The sequence below is a fragment of the Diorhabda sublineata genome, chromosome 3, assembly GCF_026230105.1.
Source record: "Diorhabda sublineata isolate icDioSubl1.1 chromosome 3, icDioSubl1.1, whole genome shotgun sequence".
Taxonomy (NCBI): domain Eukaryota; kingdom Metazoa; phylum Arthropoda; class Insecta; order Coleoptera; family Chrysomelidae; genus Diorhabda; species Diorhabda sublineata.
This window is the reverse complement of record NC_079476.1, coordinates 32,124,356-32,144,652: the sequence shown is the minus strand read 5'-3', so window position 1 is coordinate 32,144,652 and position 20,297 is coordinate 32,124,356. Positions and strand designations below refer to the sequence as shown.

General features: G+C 31.5%; 2 protein-coding genes across 5 annotated transcripts in view; one reads left to right on the top strand and one right to left on the bottom strand.

Moving 5' to 3' along the window:
- The window catches only part of LOC130441890 (dipeptidyl aminopeptidase-like protein 6), a 197,628-nt gene that overhangs the window by 159,814 nt on the left and 17,517 nt on the right, over positions 1 to 20,297 (bottom strand). The window lies entirely within an intron of this gene.
- Positions 17,834 to 18,223, top strand: LOC130441757 (SCAN domain-containing protein 3-like). The gene has a single exon (XM_056775543.1). The coding sequence runs from the start codon at positions 17,834 to 17,836 to the stop codon at positions 18,221 to 18,223; it is 390 nt and encodes a 129-aa protein (XP_056631521.1).

Below are 20,297 nucleotides of genomic sequence, written 5' to 3'. Positions count from 1 at the left end.
GATTGACTTTCAATAATATATTTTAATTATTTCCTATCTAACTTTGAAATAACAATTATTTCTATTGTTCAACAACCACCACAGTAAAATGATGTAAATAATTTATAACAACAGCTAATTAATAATTGAGTTATTCCCTGACATTAAGTTTTCTTAAGATGTTTATGTTTCATTTTGATTGACTAGTTTTGGAATATTATCTAACCACCCAGTTTGTTTGTTTTCACAGTGACATTATTTCATAACTTGGTGATAATTTGAAGCGTTTTGATGGGAAATAAACAGGTGGGCTCATAAAATAGAATATACATTATAATTATGTTTGTTTAACTTGAGATGAGTAAAGCTAATAGAATTCGAGAAATTTTAATAATCTGATTCTTTATTACTTCACCGAGTACGCTACAAATTATTGGAATACATTGAAATCAAGATTCATTTGTACATGTATATAACTATCATAAAAATGTTGGAGGCATCTTTTGAAAATAGAGTAATTGATAAATAGAAGTTTAAAGATTGAAAAATAGAAGTCCTATTTCAAATAGACAATTAACTGAAGATATGATGAAGGAAATAATTTGATTGCTGCATTGTAAATGAATAAACACATAATCTTCCTGAATACATTGAATACTGCTGAGGATTTGTGGTATATCTTCAGATATTAGTTTAAAACAATAATATAATGAATAACGTTTCCACAACAAGTCAAACATATACACAGAGGAATTAAAGTGATTTAAAAATCATGATCAATAATTGCTACATCTTTTATAAGCTATTGAGAATCATTTCGAATATCCTAAAACATATTTATTGTTATATTATCAATTATCTAGCAGAACCCATATTTTGTATTTCAATTCATATTTTTTCTGAATTAATATAAATAGGAGCCAATTAATTTTAACACGGAAGGATAAACTAATCGTAGTACTATTCACGTCATTAGTATTGCACTATGAAGAGTTTAGTAGAATGAAAATCTTAATTTAATAAATAGAGTAATCAAATCAATCCTACCATCACACAACAGCTGTATGTCTTCGTTTGCTGACTTACAACGTAAACTAATCGTTCTAGCCTCGGTCAGTCAGTTCACTTTCAGAAGATCAAATTAATTAAATCAACAGAAGGAATATTACTCGAAAGGAAGACAAATTCTAACTGCATTTTCTTGAAGAATACAAAATAATGATATTTAAATTTGTTTTTGTATGGGATATCAACACACACATTAACATTTTTCCTAGTAACAGTCGATCCTGATCTATGGAAATGGCATTGCCATATTATAAATAAATATGTAGTACATCTTAAAATTCAATAGGGGACCAGGGAAAAGGGAAACAATAAAAGAGATGGTAGCAAGTGGAGAAGGAAAGTCGAACCAACTTCTTCATCGAAACAAAAAGCTGACTAAGAAACAAACAGCACCGTTGTAAACAGAGATATTTATTGATCCGTGCACGTCCAGGGGGTTGGTACAAGGCAAATACAGATAAAATTCTTAATAGTTAGCTAATTGTGAATTGCCGAGATTTACAAATAATAATTGTTGGTTCTGATGCTTATGTAAAAGGACCCCATCTTTCACACTGCTCGAGAAACGGAAACAATAACAGCAATAAAAGAGATGGTAGCAAGTGGAGAAGGACAGTCGAACCATCGTCTTCGTCCAAACAAGAATCTGACCAAAAAATAAACAACAGCTTTGTAAGCAAAAATATTTATTGATGCGTGCAGGTCCAGGAGGATTCATACAAGGCAAATACAGATAACATTCTCAATATTTCGACGAGCACAGGGAGCTTTCGAACAGCCCGTTCACACCCCAGCCTACAGCGAATGTAAGATCCGAACCAGAGTGAGTAATACGAAAGTCCGTTAAGGAGATTTCGTCTGAACTTAAGTGGAAGAAACCCAGATGGGCCGATATTAGTTAATGGCTTGTAGGAGGTAGGTGAACAGTTGCGTATGGGAGGTGTCTTTTTATTTATTATATTTCGTAAGATGAGGAAACTGAAATGTTTGGGCCTCTAGCCAACCAAGAATACCAAAGGTGACAACTACTACTTGATGAGCTGAATCTTCCATGATTGAGTAGTTACGAAACTACCATTAAGGGAGTTGCATTTTCACGTCTCGGTGATGGTCATCTATCTTCAGCCAACCAAGTAGGGAAACAACTTGCAAAATTGTTACTGAATATACACTAAATCGATTGACGCGTATTAAGTAATTTGCTAACACCAGATCTGATAACCATCCGAAAGCTTTTGGTTAAGCGCCGCTCATACCCTAATTTTGTAGTTACTAGGTAGTACACGCTCTTAGTATCGTGGGTTTTTTTGGTTTAGTCTGTTAATACTGTTATTTTTTTTTAATTTTTGATGAAGAGCATGTTGTTTCACTTTCTTTGACAACGAAGGGTTATCGTCATCACCATAATGACGCTAGACTGTTTCATTCCTTCATTGACGCTGCCTGGAAAAGTGAAACATACAACGATAAAAAATTAGCGCACGAGGCAACCCGACACCTGAACTTTTGTGTCAAACTGGTAAGTGACGATATCATTAATATTAAAATCTCCTAATTAGTGTAAACTTCAATAGATTAATAAATTAAGTATATTAAATTCACGTACGTATAAAGAGATATGGAAGTTGTCCAAAACAATGATAAACAAATGATTTTATGAAGTATATTCTCAATAAGCTTGCTTGTTATATCAATTCCATAAAACTATAAGCTGCATGTCTTGCAGTTTACTGACTTTGGAAGTGAAGAATTTGCTCTACATTGAAATAATTTTAATATTAATCAAAGCAACCTGATCATTCGATTAAAATTCTAAAGGAAAAGTGTATTTTCTCACTAGGAAATAAACAGGCGTCCAAAAAAATTGCACTAACGTATTATCGTTAACCTTAAAACACTGAGGAAATCTTTAATGGAAAAAGCTGTAAGGGATAAGTTTGATTCAAAAAAAATAAAAGAAATATTTTTAATGTCTTCCTATAAACATGTGAAATGAAAAACTATTTTTGATCTTTTTTGTCTGTTTTACTGTCACTTCCTTGGTTATAATTTGATCTATTCTCGTTCTTCCTCATTCGAATTCTAAATGTATACTTCTTCTTTTCTTAAGACTTAGTCTTGCTTCTTTTACTATTCAGCCTCTTGTGAAGCTTTCATCCTGGAGGTCTAAATGTATACTATTAGTAATAATCTAACTTTCGATCTATTCCATAATTCAGTTTTTCTTTCTGGAGTTGTGAAACACTAGTCTGATATTTACCTAAACTTATAAACAGACTCCGGCAATTCGTGCTAAGTGTAGATTTTCATGTACGATTACAAAATGTTTATATCAATAATGGTGTCGATTGACATAATGTATAGGTGTTTGAACATTTATAATGTACACGACAACTTTCGTAACATGATTGAATTGATATTTCGATTAATTATGTGACAGGTTATTTCCAACACTAATTCATTTAATATTTCTTTGAATAATTCTACTTTCCAACATGCCAACTATATCGTCTTCCTTAATTTTTAATGCTTTCGAAAACATTTATTTTCATATTACGACAAAAACTATTTTAGAAAATAATTTGAAGGATTTAATAAAATATAAAAAAATGTTTTATTAAAATGAAATGGAATGTTAATTACGTTATCGGTTTTTAAAATCGATTTTCAAAAACAATGAATTTATATGGAAATAAAAGTGAACAAATCAACAATTACAGTCCAAAAAGATAGACCTAGAAAACGGAATTTTGAGATTAATACCAAAATTTTGGTTGTAAGTTATTTCAAGGAATCCGAAAACGGACAGTGAGATTTTTGTGTTGTATTCAAATTTTCGAGGAAGGTAACGAACGTCGCCGGAGCGATCGATTATTATGTTTCACTTGTATTTCGACGTAAACCCCAAAAAACTACTTTAGCTAGGCCCACGTGATTTTTCGCAGATTAGGTCCTGTTTATAGAAAAATTATTTTTATTACTTTTGTGATATTATAACTGATAATAAATGGCCGATTAAATTCTACAGTAGAATATTCTTCCAAATTAAACGACTAGATATTATAACTGATAATAAATGGCCGATTAAATTCTACAGTAGAATATTCTTCCAAATTAAACGACTAGAAATTTTTTTTAAGGAAATCCAATCGTTATCTTGATAATGTTTACATAGAACGATCCTTTATGGAAAGGAATCTACCAAAGGAATTTTTGGCAAAATATCTAATAACATGCTGTACGTAGTGAAGCAACTCGTTAGAAGAATATATAGAATATATGTAATTCAGTCTATTCTTAAACCCGTCATATAAAATTCAGACGACCTACGTAATAAATAAGTTCGGGACAAATATATTTTTAACTACTTCAAGTTTAAAATAGTTTCTTCATATTTATCAACACTAGTAACTAACATTTAAAATTAGCATAGTAATGTTTCATTAGAATTCTGTATTTAAAAATTGTTACATCTAATATTTTTATTACCAACTGGAAATAGAGTGTCAAACATATAATTTGAATATTAATATTAATGTTTAGTGGAAAATTTCAAAATTTCATAGAATATAAATTATATTTTCGTCTATTTGCAACCAACAAAAAATAGTATTCGTGCAAAGGTATCATCCAATATTGCTCCAAACCCTCAAAACCTAATTATAATTAAAGAAAATTTATATAAAAAAATATCATTTTTGGTATTATTCTGAAATTAAAAAGTGAAGCAATAATCATATAAGTTTTGTGCAGCAATATAAAAGAAGCAACTACCCTTTCCAGTTAATTTCATTTTGGCCACTCCAGAGCAATGAATGAGACATAATAGTATGAACTTTTAACTCCTATCATCCTAATCTCAAGTTTACTTATAAGGAAAAAGTAGATGGAGCTATCCCTATTTTAGACACGGTAGTAATTAGGCAACCGAATGGTAAATTATCAACAAATTGGTTTTCCAAAGCTTCAGCATCAGGCCCAGTGTTTAACTTTTATTCCAACCATCCTTGGAGATATAAATTAAGGACAATAAAAAGGCTTATACACAGATTTCAGCGTCTAAGTAGCCCTTAATTCTATACTGATAACAATAATAATAGTTACCAAAGGGAATCGTTAGATAAAATTAGATACCTATAACGAAAATAAAATGTATTATGAATTTCCTCACATTAGAGGATTGACGCAGAAACTTGTTTCAAAACGCACTCGTCAAATAATTGTGAGCTTGCATTTTACCCAATAAACATAGTTGGTATTTTATTCACACATATCAAAGACAAAATACCTAAACTCCAACATTCCAATGTGATTTATCGAATAAATTGTTTGAACTGCAATAAGAGTTACATTGGTATTACTAAACAGTACTTAAAATCCACAATATACTAGCATATGATTGTCGAGAACAATAAGAACAAAAAAGATAAAACAGTTCAACATCATTTCACCGATGAATTTAATTTTAATGATGTGGAAATTCTGAATAAGGAACATAAATATTCGAAAAGAACCATCAGCGAAATAACGTACATAAAACTCAATGATGCTGGTAATAATCTAATAATTTAAAAAGGTATGTTGTTGGCACAGGTTTTTATTTATATATGCATGTATCAGATTCTTTAAATAAATTTTTTCTTTGTCTTACTATTTTATACAACACTGCTCTTATTTGTTTATGTTATACAGTTTGTCCAAATTTTCGCTCATATACTTTATGTCCTATTCATTAATCTATACATATATAGTTTTTTTTTATAATGTTAAACTAAACTATTTGATTATTGTCTTACTTTTTAATCCTACAATTTTCATTACTTGTTTATCTTTCTCAACATTTGAATTATAATCTACATATATTTGTAGCCTTGATAAAGATCAAATAAAGGATCGAAACGTTGGCATTTTAAAAAACCTCTTAGATAGTTTTATTTTGAGTCCTCAACCCACAACAGCATTCGAAATTCCGTGAAAAAAATAAAAACTATTAGTCACGCCCTGTAATATTTTTGCCTAAACTTGATCGTAGGTGATTCTCTTCTAACTTTCTAGAACAACAATACAAAGTGGAAAATTTTGGAGATGCTCTTGGCACAAATTATAAATGTAACAATGAAAATAACCTTGACACCAAAGATGACAAATTTTAAATATATTTATTAAAAAATAAATACGTGTATAGGAATTCGTTTATTTTAAGATATACAGCTGTTCAATAGTTAAGGATACTGATTAACTTCGATGTTAAAAAAATTGGTGACTTTTATTGAAAGGGTATTTACAAGGTTTGTTTATTAAAGTTTGAGATATGGCAGCACTGATGTGATTATGTTAATTCTGACAATGGCATCATAAAGTTTGAAATTTTTATTGGTGAACGTGTAGTGCTCTTTAAATTGTTTACAGATACTTGAAAAATTCATCAAAAATGGAATTAAATAGCGAACATTTTCGTGGGATGATTATCTATGACTTTTGACGTGGATTAAACCATCAGCAGTGTGCCGATAAAGTTACTTCGACATTTGGTGTTGAAGTACCATTCCTGGTCACCGTGTTTGGCTGGTTTCCCAAATTCAATAGTGATCATACTTCGCTACAGGATGAATTTTGTAAAGGTCTTCCAAAATCGACTATTGTGCCAGAAAACTTCAATGCTGCGCGTAAACTGATATCGCAAGATCGACATGTGACATACCGTGAGATTGAGACATTCTTGAGCATTACTTCCACTTGCCTACATTTAATATTACATAAGCATTTAGTTGTCAGGAAGATTTGTTCGCGTTGAATATCACCTGGTTTGACAATCGTTCCAAAAGAAACTTGTGGCGATTGGTGCAAAAAACTATTGGAAAAAGTCATTCGTGGTGGTTCAAAAGACGTCTATAAGATCATAACAGGCGATAAATCATGAATCTATGCCTATGAATCCGAAACTAAACAACAATCGACTTTACGGGTCTTTCAAGACAGGCAAAAGCCAACAAAAGCTGTTTACGCACGAAGCCCTACGAAGCAAATGGTCGTCTATTTTTTTGGAATAACTCTTCGTGGTGTCATCGTTCCATTAGAAGACTAAAAATTCTCCACTACGACAAGGCGAGCTCTCACACATTAGTTAAAAAAAACGTTTTTGAACAGCAAAAGTATCAACTTAATGGGCATCGGTCATAGAATCCTTGTTTGACTACCAATGATTCCTCTTTCCATTCCCGCAGATCAAAAGCAAATTATAAGGTTAACCTTTTTTTCCACTTGAAGGAGAAATACCTCAATCGGAATGATGAAAAGAGTGCTTCAACAATTGTTAAGCATATGCAAATATGTATTGATCGTAATAGAAGAAATATTTTGAAAAACAATAAAGCCAACTCCATTTATAAATATTTGTTTTTATTTGTCTCAAAACTTGAGTAGCAACCCTCATATTTGTTAACTATTAATTGCAAAAAAGAAAATATATTTTATCATAGAATAATAAGATTTGAATAAAGTGCTAATGTAAAATGAAAACAAAAGATTTATCATTAAATTTGATGAGTAACAAAGTTTAAACAAAAGTTGAACGCAGTAGATGGACATAACATTGTCTTTTTCTTCTACCCCACCGCAGTTCTATGTGGTCTCGTTTTATCGTCATTTAAAATAAGCTGGGTGTCTATAACTGCATTAAATTGTGGCAGTATGTCGTTCACCACTTGATGTCTATATACCTGTCTTGTCATATTTCCATAAAGTATAATCAACTCAGGTAAAAAAAAGCAAGCTCAGACCATAATTCTACCTCCTCGAAAGGGTGTAATCACTTGGTTCGGCCGTTAATGCAAATGAATTTATCATGAAAGTTGCCTCTTAAGTTTTAACAATCCTACAATAGGTGGCTTTAATAAGTTGTGGTACCACTATTTGTAAAAATTGTGGCTCTTTTCTCAACTATATTATCTATTACTTTATCTTATGTCGCTTTAGGTCTCCCTCTTTTTTCGTTTTTGCCTACTTTTGCTTCCAATACTCTTTTCACTGAATTCAACTCTTCCATTCTTTGTAAATGATTTTTTATTATTTTAAAGAATTCCTCTCTCATTAACAATGTATAGAATGGTAAAGAAGCACCATTGCAGAATTGCTTTATGGTCATGCGTCCGTCAGTAATGGATGTCGAAAAGGTGAGCCAAAATCGATTGACTTGACATTTCGAGAAACATTGACGCTGAGGCCAGTGACATCAAAGAAGATCAACATGATTTACGAACATATGAAAGCGTCTTTTAAGATATCGCACAATGCAATAGAATCGATTTTGCATGAACATTTAGGGAGGAGAAGATGTGTACCAGATGGTTTCCGTATTTCAGCTCCCATAAGCACCTCAAATAACTGATTATTTGAAAAAGACAAACATGGAATTAATGTTCCATTGTCCTTATCTACCCTATTCAACGCCTAATGATTTTTTCCTGTTCCTAACTGTCAAACAAAATATGCGCGGACAGCGATTGTCCTCATCTTATAAAGATGTGAAAATCGTGTTTGTATGATTCAGCTACAGAGTGAAAAAAATGCTTCCAGAATTAATTTGATCGTATTCAAAAATGTATAGACCTCAAAGAAGAGTATTTCGAAAAGCAGTGAAATACTGTATTTCGAACTTGTTTGTTTCTGTTTCAATTTTCGTAAAAAGTTAAAAGGCATCCTCATATTAGATGTTCATTCTTCCATACTGTCTAAAAATTCTATATCGAGACTCATCTGTTCGTTACGCCTGTGTTAGTGTTCCAATACCCAAGCTAATTTATGTTGCCTATGCAAAGGTGACAATGGTACTTTTACTAAAAGTCCCCTGAATCGTAGATTAGAATTTCAGATTCTTCTTTTGTTGAGATCAATAGAAAAACCCCACTTAGCAGTAATCAGTCTTCTTTCAGAGATTCCGCAAATATTACGAGGATTTCTTCCCGCTGTTAATCCCAGCTAACAATCATCTGGGTCTTCCTGTAATATATCTTCCGGCTAACCAATGATGGCTGACCATATTCGTTGTATTAAAACAACAAAACTACTTTGAAACAAACTATTTATTGGATAATAAAATAAGTATCTAAACGTCAGAATATTACGACATCTATCTGTTTAGAAACCGCTCTTAAGTACTGAAAAATCCTATTTTATGGAAGATTATAATTATCTATAAGTATGGTCTTTCGAGTCACATCGATACAAATAAAGTACGTGATTTAATACCTTAATGGAACTTAAGTTTCCAAGGGACACCCGGAATCAAAAATCTACGATGCTGGTTAAGTAGCTGAATTTATGATTCTTCACAGTCACATTAATATTAGACAAAAATTTGGTAGTCTGAGATTATACGTTAATGGAGGGTAAAAATAAGGAACATTATTGTATCTTTCAACTAAATGACTAAAAGATCCCAATGGTTCGCACCTGGGGAGTGAGTTAAATTACACACAAGAGATTGTATCTCTGTCTGGGTTACATTTGAGCAATGGTTTTAAATTTAAATGATTTTAAATGGGAAATTATTATGTCAAAACACTTCCAGCTCTTCGTCTTTTGGCAACAGTTTTTATTCTTTGAATTAAACTTCTTCGAAATGACACTTGGGATACATTCAGTCGATTTGCAGTGTGCGTCTGTACTGTATTAAACCCGCTTCATGTAGGCCTGAGAAGACTGTTTAATAGTTGAATGTCTTATTAGCATTATTAAAATTTTGTACTGTCGCTCAATAAAATTCTGAATTCTCTCTATTGCCGTTTTAAAAAAAATCGTTTGTTTGTGAGCTTGTTTGTTTCTAACTCTCCTTTGGACCAAGAGGAAGTGGCTCATTCAATAAAACTTTCGATCCTCCAGTTTCCGTATTGAGAATTAAGCACTCCGCACCAAATACACCATTACGGCTCGATACAAGTTTAGACGAGAAGTAGGTATAAAAGCTATTATACGAGTGTGGTATCAATTAAAAAACTAAAAACTGAAAAATTAATATAGTACAAAAAAAACTGAGAAACACGTTTTTAAAGCACATCAAACTGAAAAGTTTATGAAAAAAGCATGGGGCGCTTCGCTTCATATTTCTCATCGAGCGCCTGGCGCTTTTTTCACAATAATACTAGTATTTTCATTCATTATTGTTTTAAGCTTATTTTAAAACAAATTATTCTCAACTTTTAGTTTGATGTGCTTCAAAAGCGCGTTTTTCCGTTTTTTTGAACTCTATTTTCAATAAGTAATTTTAAGGATCGTTTAGTATAAAATACGGAGCAATACTTTGATAATGTAATATATACTCTAATATCATATCAATTAAAATAGTTTGATAGTTCCCTATCTACATAACAGGCAATTTTTAAAGCCGAAATATAACAGCAACTACAATATCTCTTTATGAAAATGGAGCAAACAAACAACGAAACAACGTATGCCTGAAGCAGTCTAAGTTGAGAAGAAGGCGGACAAACGTGTAATTTACAAAATGGGAAGCTATGCTAAGCAAATACCCTCAGAAAGGTTATTATTATCGTAGAAGATATATTAGTTTCTTGCGCGGTACTTTTCGAGAGTTTTACAAAATTTATTCATCTGATTACTCATCCAACATCCCATGGAAAAATATTGTAGGACAATAATATTTATTTACATACTGAATTGTGGATTTATATGTATAAATATGCCTCATAGTTACTACAAAGCATCAATCATCCATTTTATCAAAAAGTATCATTTAAATTTGTAACAATATTATTAAACACATAGTTGTGATATTTTCTTCCAATTCCATTAGACAGCATTGGATATACTTGAGAAAAATGCCATCTTTGATTTGATTGATTAACGAAGCAAAACCGAAACAATACACGTCTCCGTAATGACCGTAAAGTTAATTTAAACTTTTAACTAACCCACCAATCTTTTGTTCTCTTCTATCTGCACCATTTTCTACTATTTTATTTTCAATGGTGCACTAAGCGGGGAGTAAAGTAATTTAATACACTATTGTTACTTTATACAGTGCACGTACTTTAAACTTTCGTATGGTACGACAAAATAAAAGAAATAGTAAACATATTCACTTCCGCATGAAATTTAATCTATTAAATAGGAAGAAAAATTAAGTAGAACCTCCGAATTTTTTCAAAGCAGACCAATTGTTATGAAAATATAGTATTAAAATCCCGTTACCATCCAAATATAATATTAACCTACAAAATTTATTGCCCGAAATATCCAAATACAAATATAGATGTGTTTTCAAAAATTATGAAGATTGGTGTACCAAAGTAACATTCTCCGTGTTTAAGAGCACTCTCGAAATAAAAAATGAAATTAATATGGGGAATTATAAAAATCACTTACTCAATAATTTCATAGACGAAGCTCTTGATGAGAAATATTTTGCGACAAAGTAGTTGATCTAACAATAATTCATTCGTTTTTATCATCTCGACAAAGTAGATCCATAATCATCCGAATCTACAATTTGCAGAAGTGCAAATACTATATAATGTCCATTTTCCAAGAAAATTTAGATAAATCATCTAATTGAATATATATTTGAACTTTTTTGTTGGGGGATTGTGGAAATCAAACAACAATGTGAATTATTCAATGTATAATCCGAGTTTTCGACTACTGTATTCATCATCGGGAAATTGCTTAATTGATAATTGTGTTGTCTTGAACTTGATTTCTATTAAAAATTCATGAAATTCGAAAATCAAGTTTGTTGATTGCACAATAAACTATTAGGTGTGTGGGCTATATTTGGGTGGTTATACAATTTTAGCAGTTTTTTTTGTTCTTCTTCTGTATGCTCCATATCCTTACGTCCATCGTAAATCTTTCGGAACGTTTCAAATTCCCATATTCTGTCCGACTAACTTTTGGTCTTATTACTGTTTGGTATATCTTTATTTTAGCCAGTCGTGATACATCTTTTTGGTTTGATTGTTGGTACTAACTGCCTTCCTGCTTCACTAACTTTTTGCAGTTTAGTAAAATCGGTTTTTTTCCCGTTGTTTACTATGCCATATTTTCTTTTCTTCTCTTCGAGTACCTTAAATACATTTGCAAGTTCTTTCCATGAGTAGTATTTCGTCAGCATATACTGATATACCACTTACTCTTAGTATGATTTTTTAAACTCAGTTGAGAAGGGTTTTTGATAATGGGTTTGATTATCTGAGCCCTTTCCACATCTCGATTTCGATGGAAGTACTGCCTCACAAAATTAATGTGTGCTAGGTTTTTCGTACCGTTATTTCGACTAGTCTCTTCAATTGATCTAGTATCTTCAACTATCAAATTTCCTCGTACATTTTTTTCTCTTGATGAGATCATTGACTTGTCTAAAATATCACGCACTAATATTGACATCATTCAGGAAAAAATTGTTAATTGTATAAAACAGGTAAGTCAAGTGATTAGATTTTAGTTTACCTTCAGTATCTGAAGACGATAACTTGGTATTCGAAACGCGCGTCAGACAGTGTAATTGTAAGTGTTGGTGCAAACAGTGTATTCAGTATGAATATCACCAACGGTTCCAGAAATTTCAACTCAATCATCCAAATGAGAATTACATCTAAAATTTGTATAGCGTTGTTATAAGTAATTATTAAAATTCACTGAAGTTTGATATAATAGTCTATTTTTATGCTGAAGTGCCGAAATTTATAAATAACCGCAAAATTCAGTAACCTGTCAATAACGCTGCTCCGGAAAATCCTACTTAAGGGGGAAGAATGATTTTTAAATTTCAAAAAGACATAGACAAATGAAACAACCCGCTAATCGCAGCTAATCGCATTTATCCACTGATCTACCCGATCAGTTTACGAACAACAATGAACGTGATTAGGGTTAGTTTCCGAACATTCAGATCATATTCAGGTTTACCCGATCATAGTTTCCGAAGAGTCCCAGTATATATTGTAATAGATGTAGATAAAGTTCAGTATTCAACTAAATCGTATAACTTCCCTATATATTGGTAACACTTCAGCCCTTATAAATCATCCTAAATGAAAAATCCGATTTGTTTGAGGAAAACCATTGGAAAACATTTTTTTTCAATAATTAAGACTACTTTTTATAACTAAACTTGTTCATACAGTTCATTGTTGTTTAGGGTTGATCCCTCTATCGATTTCATTAGTTTTTCTCTTCCTAGGAAAACTTGCACCCCCTGAGCAAACGGTATCAAATAAATTTATTGTGCTCTTTCTCACTAACTATCTGTTCCAGTTCATTTGGATCAGTAGATTAAATAATTCATTGGAAAAACCTCATTCCTATACTAAATATGAACTATGAAGTTAACTAGTTGATTTAATCCTATATACATAGCTACCCTGGATTATGAATTCTTTCGAGAAGAACAAAAGTTGAAAAATCCCACCTTATTTGCCTATATTAACCATCATTTCAGCCGTCAGATCACATAATTTCAATCTCTGGATCTGTTGCTCTGTCAAAAAATTTCTCTCATAATTGATCTCTTGTACAATTAGATTTTGCGGAGTATCAGTTTTTTAAGACTTTACGTTGATTTCCAAGCTTCTACTATGAAAGGAAACTATGTATATAATTTTCTTGTGGACCACCAAATGCTTATTACAACCGTTCAGGAATTTGTTATTTATTTAAACCGACCTTGAAATTATAGTAAATCACAAAGCGACCAGGCTCCCTTGACAAATTACAATTTCAATAGCACCATTTACTCTGTAATATCAGCGACTCAATTGTAGTGAAAGCATACTACTAAAAAATTGCTAATTGAAACTGGGTCCTTCTTTAGAAACAACTGTCATAATTGATCTCTTGTGCAATCAGATTTTCTGTATCTATGATTAGTTTGAAACGTTTCCCTCACATTGACGAACAATTTAAATTTTCTTAAAGTTCGCTTACGAATAAAGTAGAAACCGTTAATTAAATTCTTAAGACTGACATTCTGTAATTAAAGCTATTGATCTGTAACGAGAGTGAATATTCGTTAGCTTTTGTATCACTTAATGATTCATTATGCTTCTGTAGTTTTCCTCTTAATATATGTAGATTTTTGTTACCATTAAGAGAAGATGAATTTAAATTCATCAAGAATCAACCGGAGTCTTTAGAGTTTATTATGTGTTATCACATCTCGTCAAATTCTTCTTCCGCCTTTAGAAATAGCCCCATATGGCAAAATAGGTTTTACTTATAACTTTTTTATCCAATATTCAATTATATTGATTTCACTAACAAACCTTTAAATTTGGATAAATATAAAATTCAAAAGAGCAATTAAGATATTACCTTTCTGGTACTTTTCCATATATTTTGTCAAGCATCTCTTGTAATTTCTTCTCGAGGAATTTGGTTTGAGTGTTTATTTTTCACAATATTCTACCAAAGCTCAGGAAGCGCCAGAAAAATTGTCCAGATAGATTAAAACCAAACTTTAAGAGTACAGAGCTTCTCAGCCAGGTTGTACTCTTTAATAGTTGCCAGCTATATTGAATTCATTGAAATAAGATTGGCTGATATCTGGACAATTAAGTATAATTTTTCCAATAAAATGGTAACAAATCCTGTCGTTCGAATTGTACAAAATCAAAGACAGGTTTATATTTGTTGTATGGGTGTAATAAACAACCCATAAAAGTCGCAAGTGTCCTACCTGGTGAGGTAAGGTAAGCCGAGTGATCAACAGATGAATATAGAGACGGGACAATTACATAATACAATCTCGGTTGATCAAATATAGTCAAATAGTTTACCTTCTTCTAATTTCACCGCCCAGGCGTAGGTCTCAGCTTGATCCTGTAAAATCTGGGACTGAACTGTAGTATTTATACTTAGTTAATATTTTGAAACAAACTTGAAAATAATCTTTTGATTTTGTTCAAGTTCATCATTGAATTTTTGTTACCGAAGCATTCACAATTAGGAATGGCTTCACCATTTGGAATGCTCCCAAAAAATTGATGAATTGCTTTATCTATCTCATCCTTTATGGTGAAACGTCGATCACAAAAAGATTTCTTCATGTTTAAGCATAACCAGAAATCACACATCACCAAATAAAGAGAAAAGGATGGTTGTCCAGCTATCTGCTGGACATTGTATAACAACTCAAGAGCTGCAGATAAACATTCTGAGGAGTATCCGTTTGTTGAGCCTGTCAGTTGATTTTCTAGTTTCTATTACGAAAGAAAACTGCATACATAACTTTCCATAACTACATAACTATTCATTCTAGATTTACGATTATTTATATATCAACTCCTAGACACAATAGTTCGGTTGGGCTGAAGTTATGTCGCAATATACATTGTGATTAATATTATACTTTCATTTTAACTTCCGATGTTGTATATCATTTTTCGCAAAACACCAAATAATTCCAGTAATTTCTGAATCTATTTTCGACAATTTTATCCCACCATTATTGATTATTATTCTTTTCGTTGCTGTTTATTCTCGTTTTGAATCATGATATAAAACGTAGTATGTAAGCGTGTTAACAGTTACATTATCAACATTTTGTTTATTTTCAAAACATCTATGTTTGTTTTCAAACTTATATATTTCCATTAATTATCTTATGTGATGTATTTAATACGCGCTAAACGGTTTTTCGCTATGTTAAGGAGATCATAAATCATTTATTTGAAGCGAAAGGAAAGAACGAAAACGTTCCACTCATAATCATTATTTTTTTCATTTTTCACGTCTATCGGTGCGCGAACAACTAAACAGTTTCAACGTGTAGAAAATCTACTGCTTCAGTTTCGTTGTATGTTGTAGTCCCGTATTATCTACAGTATTGTAAACAATTTTAGTTAGAATACTTCAATGAAAACACTTTAACCAATTTACCATTGTACATTTCAATAGAACGTTCAAACAAATTATAACAAACTCAAAGTCCTCCACTACGTGCCTAATACTTCAGCACTATATTCATATGATCCAAATAAAAATTTCAGTAAATTAATCGTGATGACTATTATTCGATCGGCTTTTTACGAATTGTCAATTGAAAAATTAATTTAACTTTTTTGGAATGGGCTTAACTTCTCATATTTCATATTCCACACTTCAAGCACTTGGTGAAAAATCACACTGTATAGATAATATCTACTACATGCACTATGATGTGTAATCCTAATTTTTCCTAATTTTATTTAGAGTGCTAGCTGAAGGTAAATAGTAACATAAGCATTGTAATCTTCCCGTTTTTGTATTGAGTATGTACCATATTTGTAATCACCGATGTAAAATTAAATCAAATTAGTCAAATTAGTCTTTGAAACAACAATAAATAGAGGTTCAATTCAAAAATTTGCTAAAAACAACACAGTAAACAAAGCTCACGTCAAATTCCACGTATATACGCTCAGTTATTCACGTCACGTCAATTATATCGTGGTTTGTTTTTACGATTACTACGGTCAATTTAAAGAAACTATTACGTATGTCTTGCAGTTGGTCTTGTGAAGAAGACAATGGATCTCATTTTGTTATGGTTGATTTCTGTTGATAAAAGAAGATAGTATGTAGAAAAAGTGTGTTGGAGTCCCTGTTCTACTGGATGCCCACTCAACTCTTTGAAACTATACTTATTAGAATCGATTTCGAACGATATCATAACAAGAACGGCGAATCATACGTTGAGATATGCTCGAGATATTTTATAATGGAAAGATTGTCGTTACTTTAAAGTACAAACAACTCAGGAAATACATCCTGAGGACAATATTAAACGGATAGGATTTTGTGAAATTATGCTAGAAAATCGGAACGAAAACAAAAATTCCTTGAAAAACATGTTATTTACGGATAAATCTACGTTTTTGATACATTGTAAACATAACTCATCCACCGTAAGATATTGGACTCGGGAAAGTAAACACCTGAGCCATCCTGATCGGACTCAATATCCTTCCTTAAAAATTTCGTTTAAACGGGGATGATAGGAATCGACATCCTTCTTAATGTATATTAAACAGAAAATGAATATTTAGAACTCATTCATAAATAAATTATTCCAATAATTTCACAACTTTCTGCTAATTTTTAGAACATTTGATTAGATAAAAATACTTATTCAGCTCAAATTGAACATCCTTGATTCTATTATTTTGAAAATACTGTCCGTTATAGAATTATTCATTATGTTAATCGCCTTCAGAATGACATAATTCAAGTTTAAATGATTTTTTTATTTAAAACTGAATGCCTATCGCATGACTTAAACAGAGCAAAAAAATCTTGATGAATTAACAAAAACGCAGTGAGAATTTTGTCCTTCCAAATCTTCACAACCTTATTTTTGCAGACTGCAAGTTGCATTAAGAAAGGAATACCAAATCGTGCAAGACATAGAATTAATGTTTTTTATATATTTTGACAAACATTTTTCCTACTTACGTATATTCTATTATAGGCTATGCCCGTACAATGGACCACCTCGTATACACGGCAGACTCGACAGAGGTCTACGTTGGGCGTGACACAAAAAAGAGTCCACAATCGTAACATTCGGTTTTTATAGTGAAGAGCTAAAATGTTGGCTTGACTTCTGCTATTAATGTTGGTAGATAATATTTTATTTGAAGGTGGGTAATTGATACGAAACATGGCCGAATCTAAGAAGTTTTGAGTAATGACTCTACGAAACCATCAAAGCTGAAAGATCATCTAAGAAGGTATCATTCTGATAAAAAAGATAAAAATTTGAAATAGTTCCAAACATTGAAGGAAACATATGAAAAGTCCCACCGTGCACAGTATTATCGCTTTACTCTCTAAGAGCAACGATGATGGCTTGCAGCCATCTTACAATATATCATTACTTTTAGCGAAATCTGTAAAATCGCAAACTATTGGAGAACATTTAATTTCACCTGCTGTTGAAGAAGATTTGAAAACTGCTCTAAACAAATCTTCATTTGACATATTCAAAAGAATTTCTTTGAGCAACAACACTGTACAAAGACCTATTGATGAAATGAGTTTCTTGTGTGATTATCTGCAAACAACTCATTTTTCTACTCAAATGGACAAGTTAACTTCACCTGGCAATGAAGCATTATTATTGGCATATGTTCGATTTGTTATGGGTGAAAAAATTAACGAACAGATACTCGAACACTAAAAGTGAATGTGATAAGTGATTTTAAGGAAAAATCAATTCCATTAAAAACCCATATTTTGGTGGTAACAGATGGAGCTCTTGCATTTGTCGTACTTTTAAGCCATCTTAAAAGAATTATACCGGAAGTAACTGCACTCACTGTGTTACCCACCGACAACATCTAGTAGCGAAAAATTTGAGTGATAAATTGGGGTTATTGCAGTGAACAAAATAAAAAAAAAACAATACCTTGAATACGCAGTTATTTGCACAATTATGCGATGAAAATGACGATGAAGATTTACAATGATTGCTGTTACATTCCGAAGTGAGCTAGTTGTCGAGATGTGCATGTTTATCAATATAATATTTATTTTTTGACTAAGTTTTAGACTTTCTGGAAAGTAAAGATTCTGATTTAAGAGAAAATCATTGCTACATGAGACAGAGCTAGGTACGATGTACAAAAATGTATACATTTCACACTTTCTTTTGCTACTGTGCACCCAAACCTCATATGTCATTCAGCTTATGAACAATATATCAGGTTTATTATCTTAAGAGCCTTTGTTTTTCAGTTGGTGTAAAAAGAAACATATTCTGTTGTATTTTTTGACCGATTTCATTCCAGTTTATATAGTTCATCTCTTCGTTGCACTATTTTGGGTAATTCCCAAAAAACACTAATATGGTTTTCTTCAAAATATCACATGCTCCTTATCCGAGGAGATATGAAGTCTTTGTCAAGTCCAAAAAATCAAATTGATTATGAGATAAAATTTTTTTCTTGGAAAATATTTTTCCATAATATGTCATTTATTCTAAACTTAAATTCCATCCATATTTTTCATATAGGCACAAAAAAATTGTTTACACTGAACATTATATTAAAACATACAATTATTTACCCATGGTTTCATTAAAATTTCAGTGGTAAATCGGTAATGCGGAGTCATTCAGAACCGCATTCATTTGAATCTTATTAATGCATAATTTATTAGAACCTGAAAGCACAAAATGTTTTGCAATTCCTATTTGTATTCAGCATTTTCATTCCAGTTTCACTCCTCTGGAAATATCTATTCAATGAAAGAATATCATCACGCTTGAGCCTGCCTTTTAGATAATTGAATTTTATCTCAGCAAAATTTTCAACTGATTATACTTCGTTATAAAAATTTGCAGGATAAGACGACATGCGCTTATTTGAATTTAATTTATTCTCCTTCATTACACATACTTGAATCATAAAATCCTTTAACTCCGTCATTATTTTTATAAGGGAATGAAAAATTATCTATTTTATCAAAATCAAGAATGTGATTGGTAGAATATATTGTGTAGGCTGGAAGGGAATACCAAGTTTCAGAAGTTTTAGATATTTTTTATACTTTGTTCAGATCTAACACTCATAGAAAACTAATATTTATAAAAATGGATTAGATATTTCGAAAACATGTATGGTGTGCCCAATAACAATGCATCGACTATTGAAATCACGCCAAATGAAGAAAAAAATGAAACCCGAAACGATGGAGGAAGTTCCGGAATCAACAAAAATACTGAAGAACCAGAAGACGCCTGGCAATATAAATAATGAACTCAAATACGGAGAAACAGAGTTACAAAAAGAACTCACGCGACTATTCCAGAAGATTATAACCTCTGGCACTCTCCCAGATAAATGGAAACAAATACACAAAAAAGGAGTAAAAAGAGATTCGAATAATTTTAGGAATATAACTTTGCTCTGTTCGATTCTTAAACTTTTTACTAAGATATTGGCAAATAGAATAAGGAATAAGGTAACAACTTTCGCAGAACAACAAGGAATCAGGGCTAATAGATCAACAGTGGACGCAATATTCATATTTCGTCAGTTTGTGGAAAAGTCAATAGAATTTAATAAACCCATGTTTGTCTGTTTTGTTGACTTCACCAAAGCATTTGATAGAATACGCCTGGGAGACATGATTAGGAGTCTTGAGAAAAACAACATAGATTATAATATATATTATATTATATATTATTATAAAAACAACATAATTATAAACATTATAGATTATAAGTACCAACGAGTCATCAAAGAACTTTA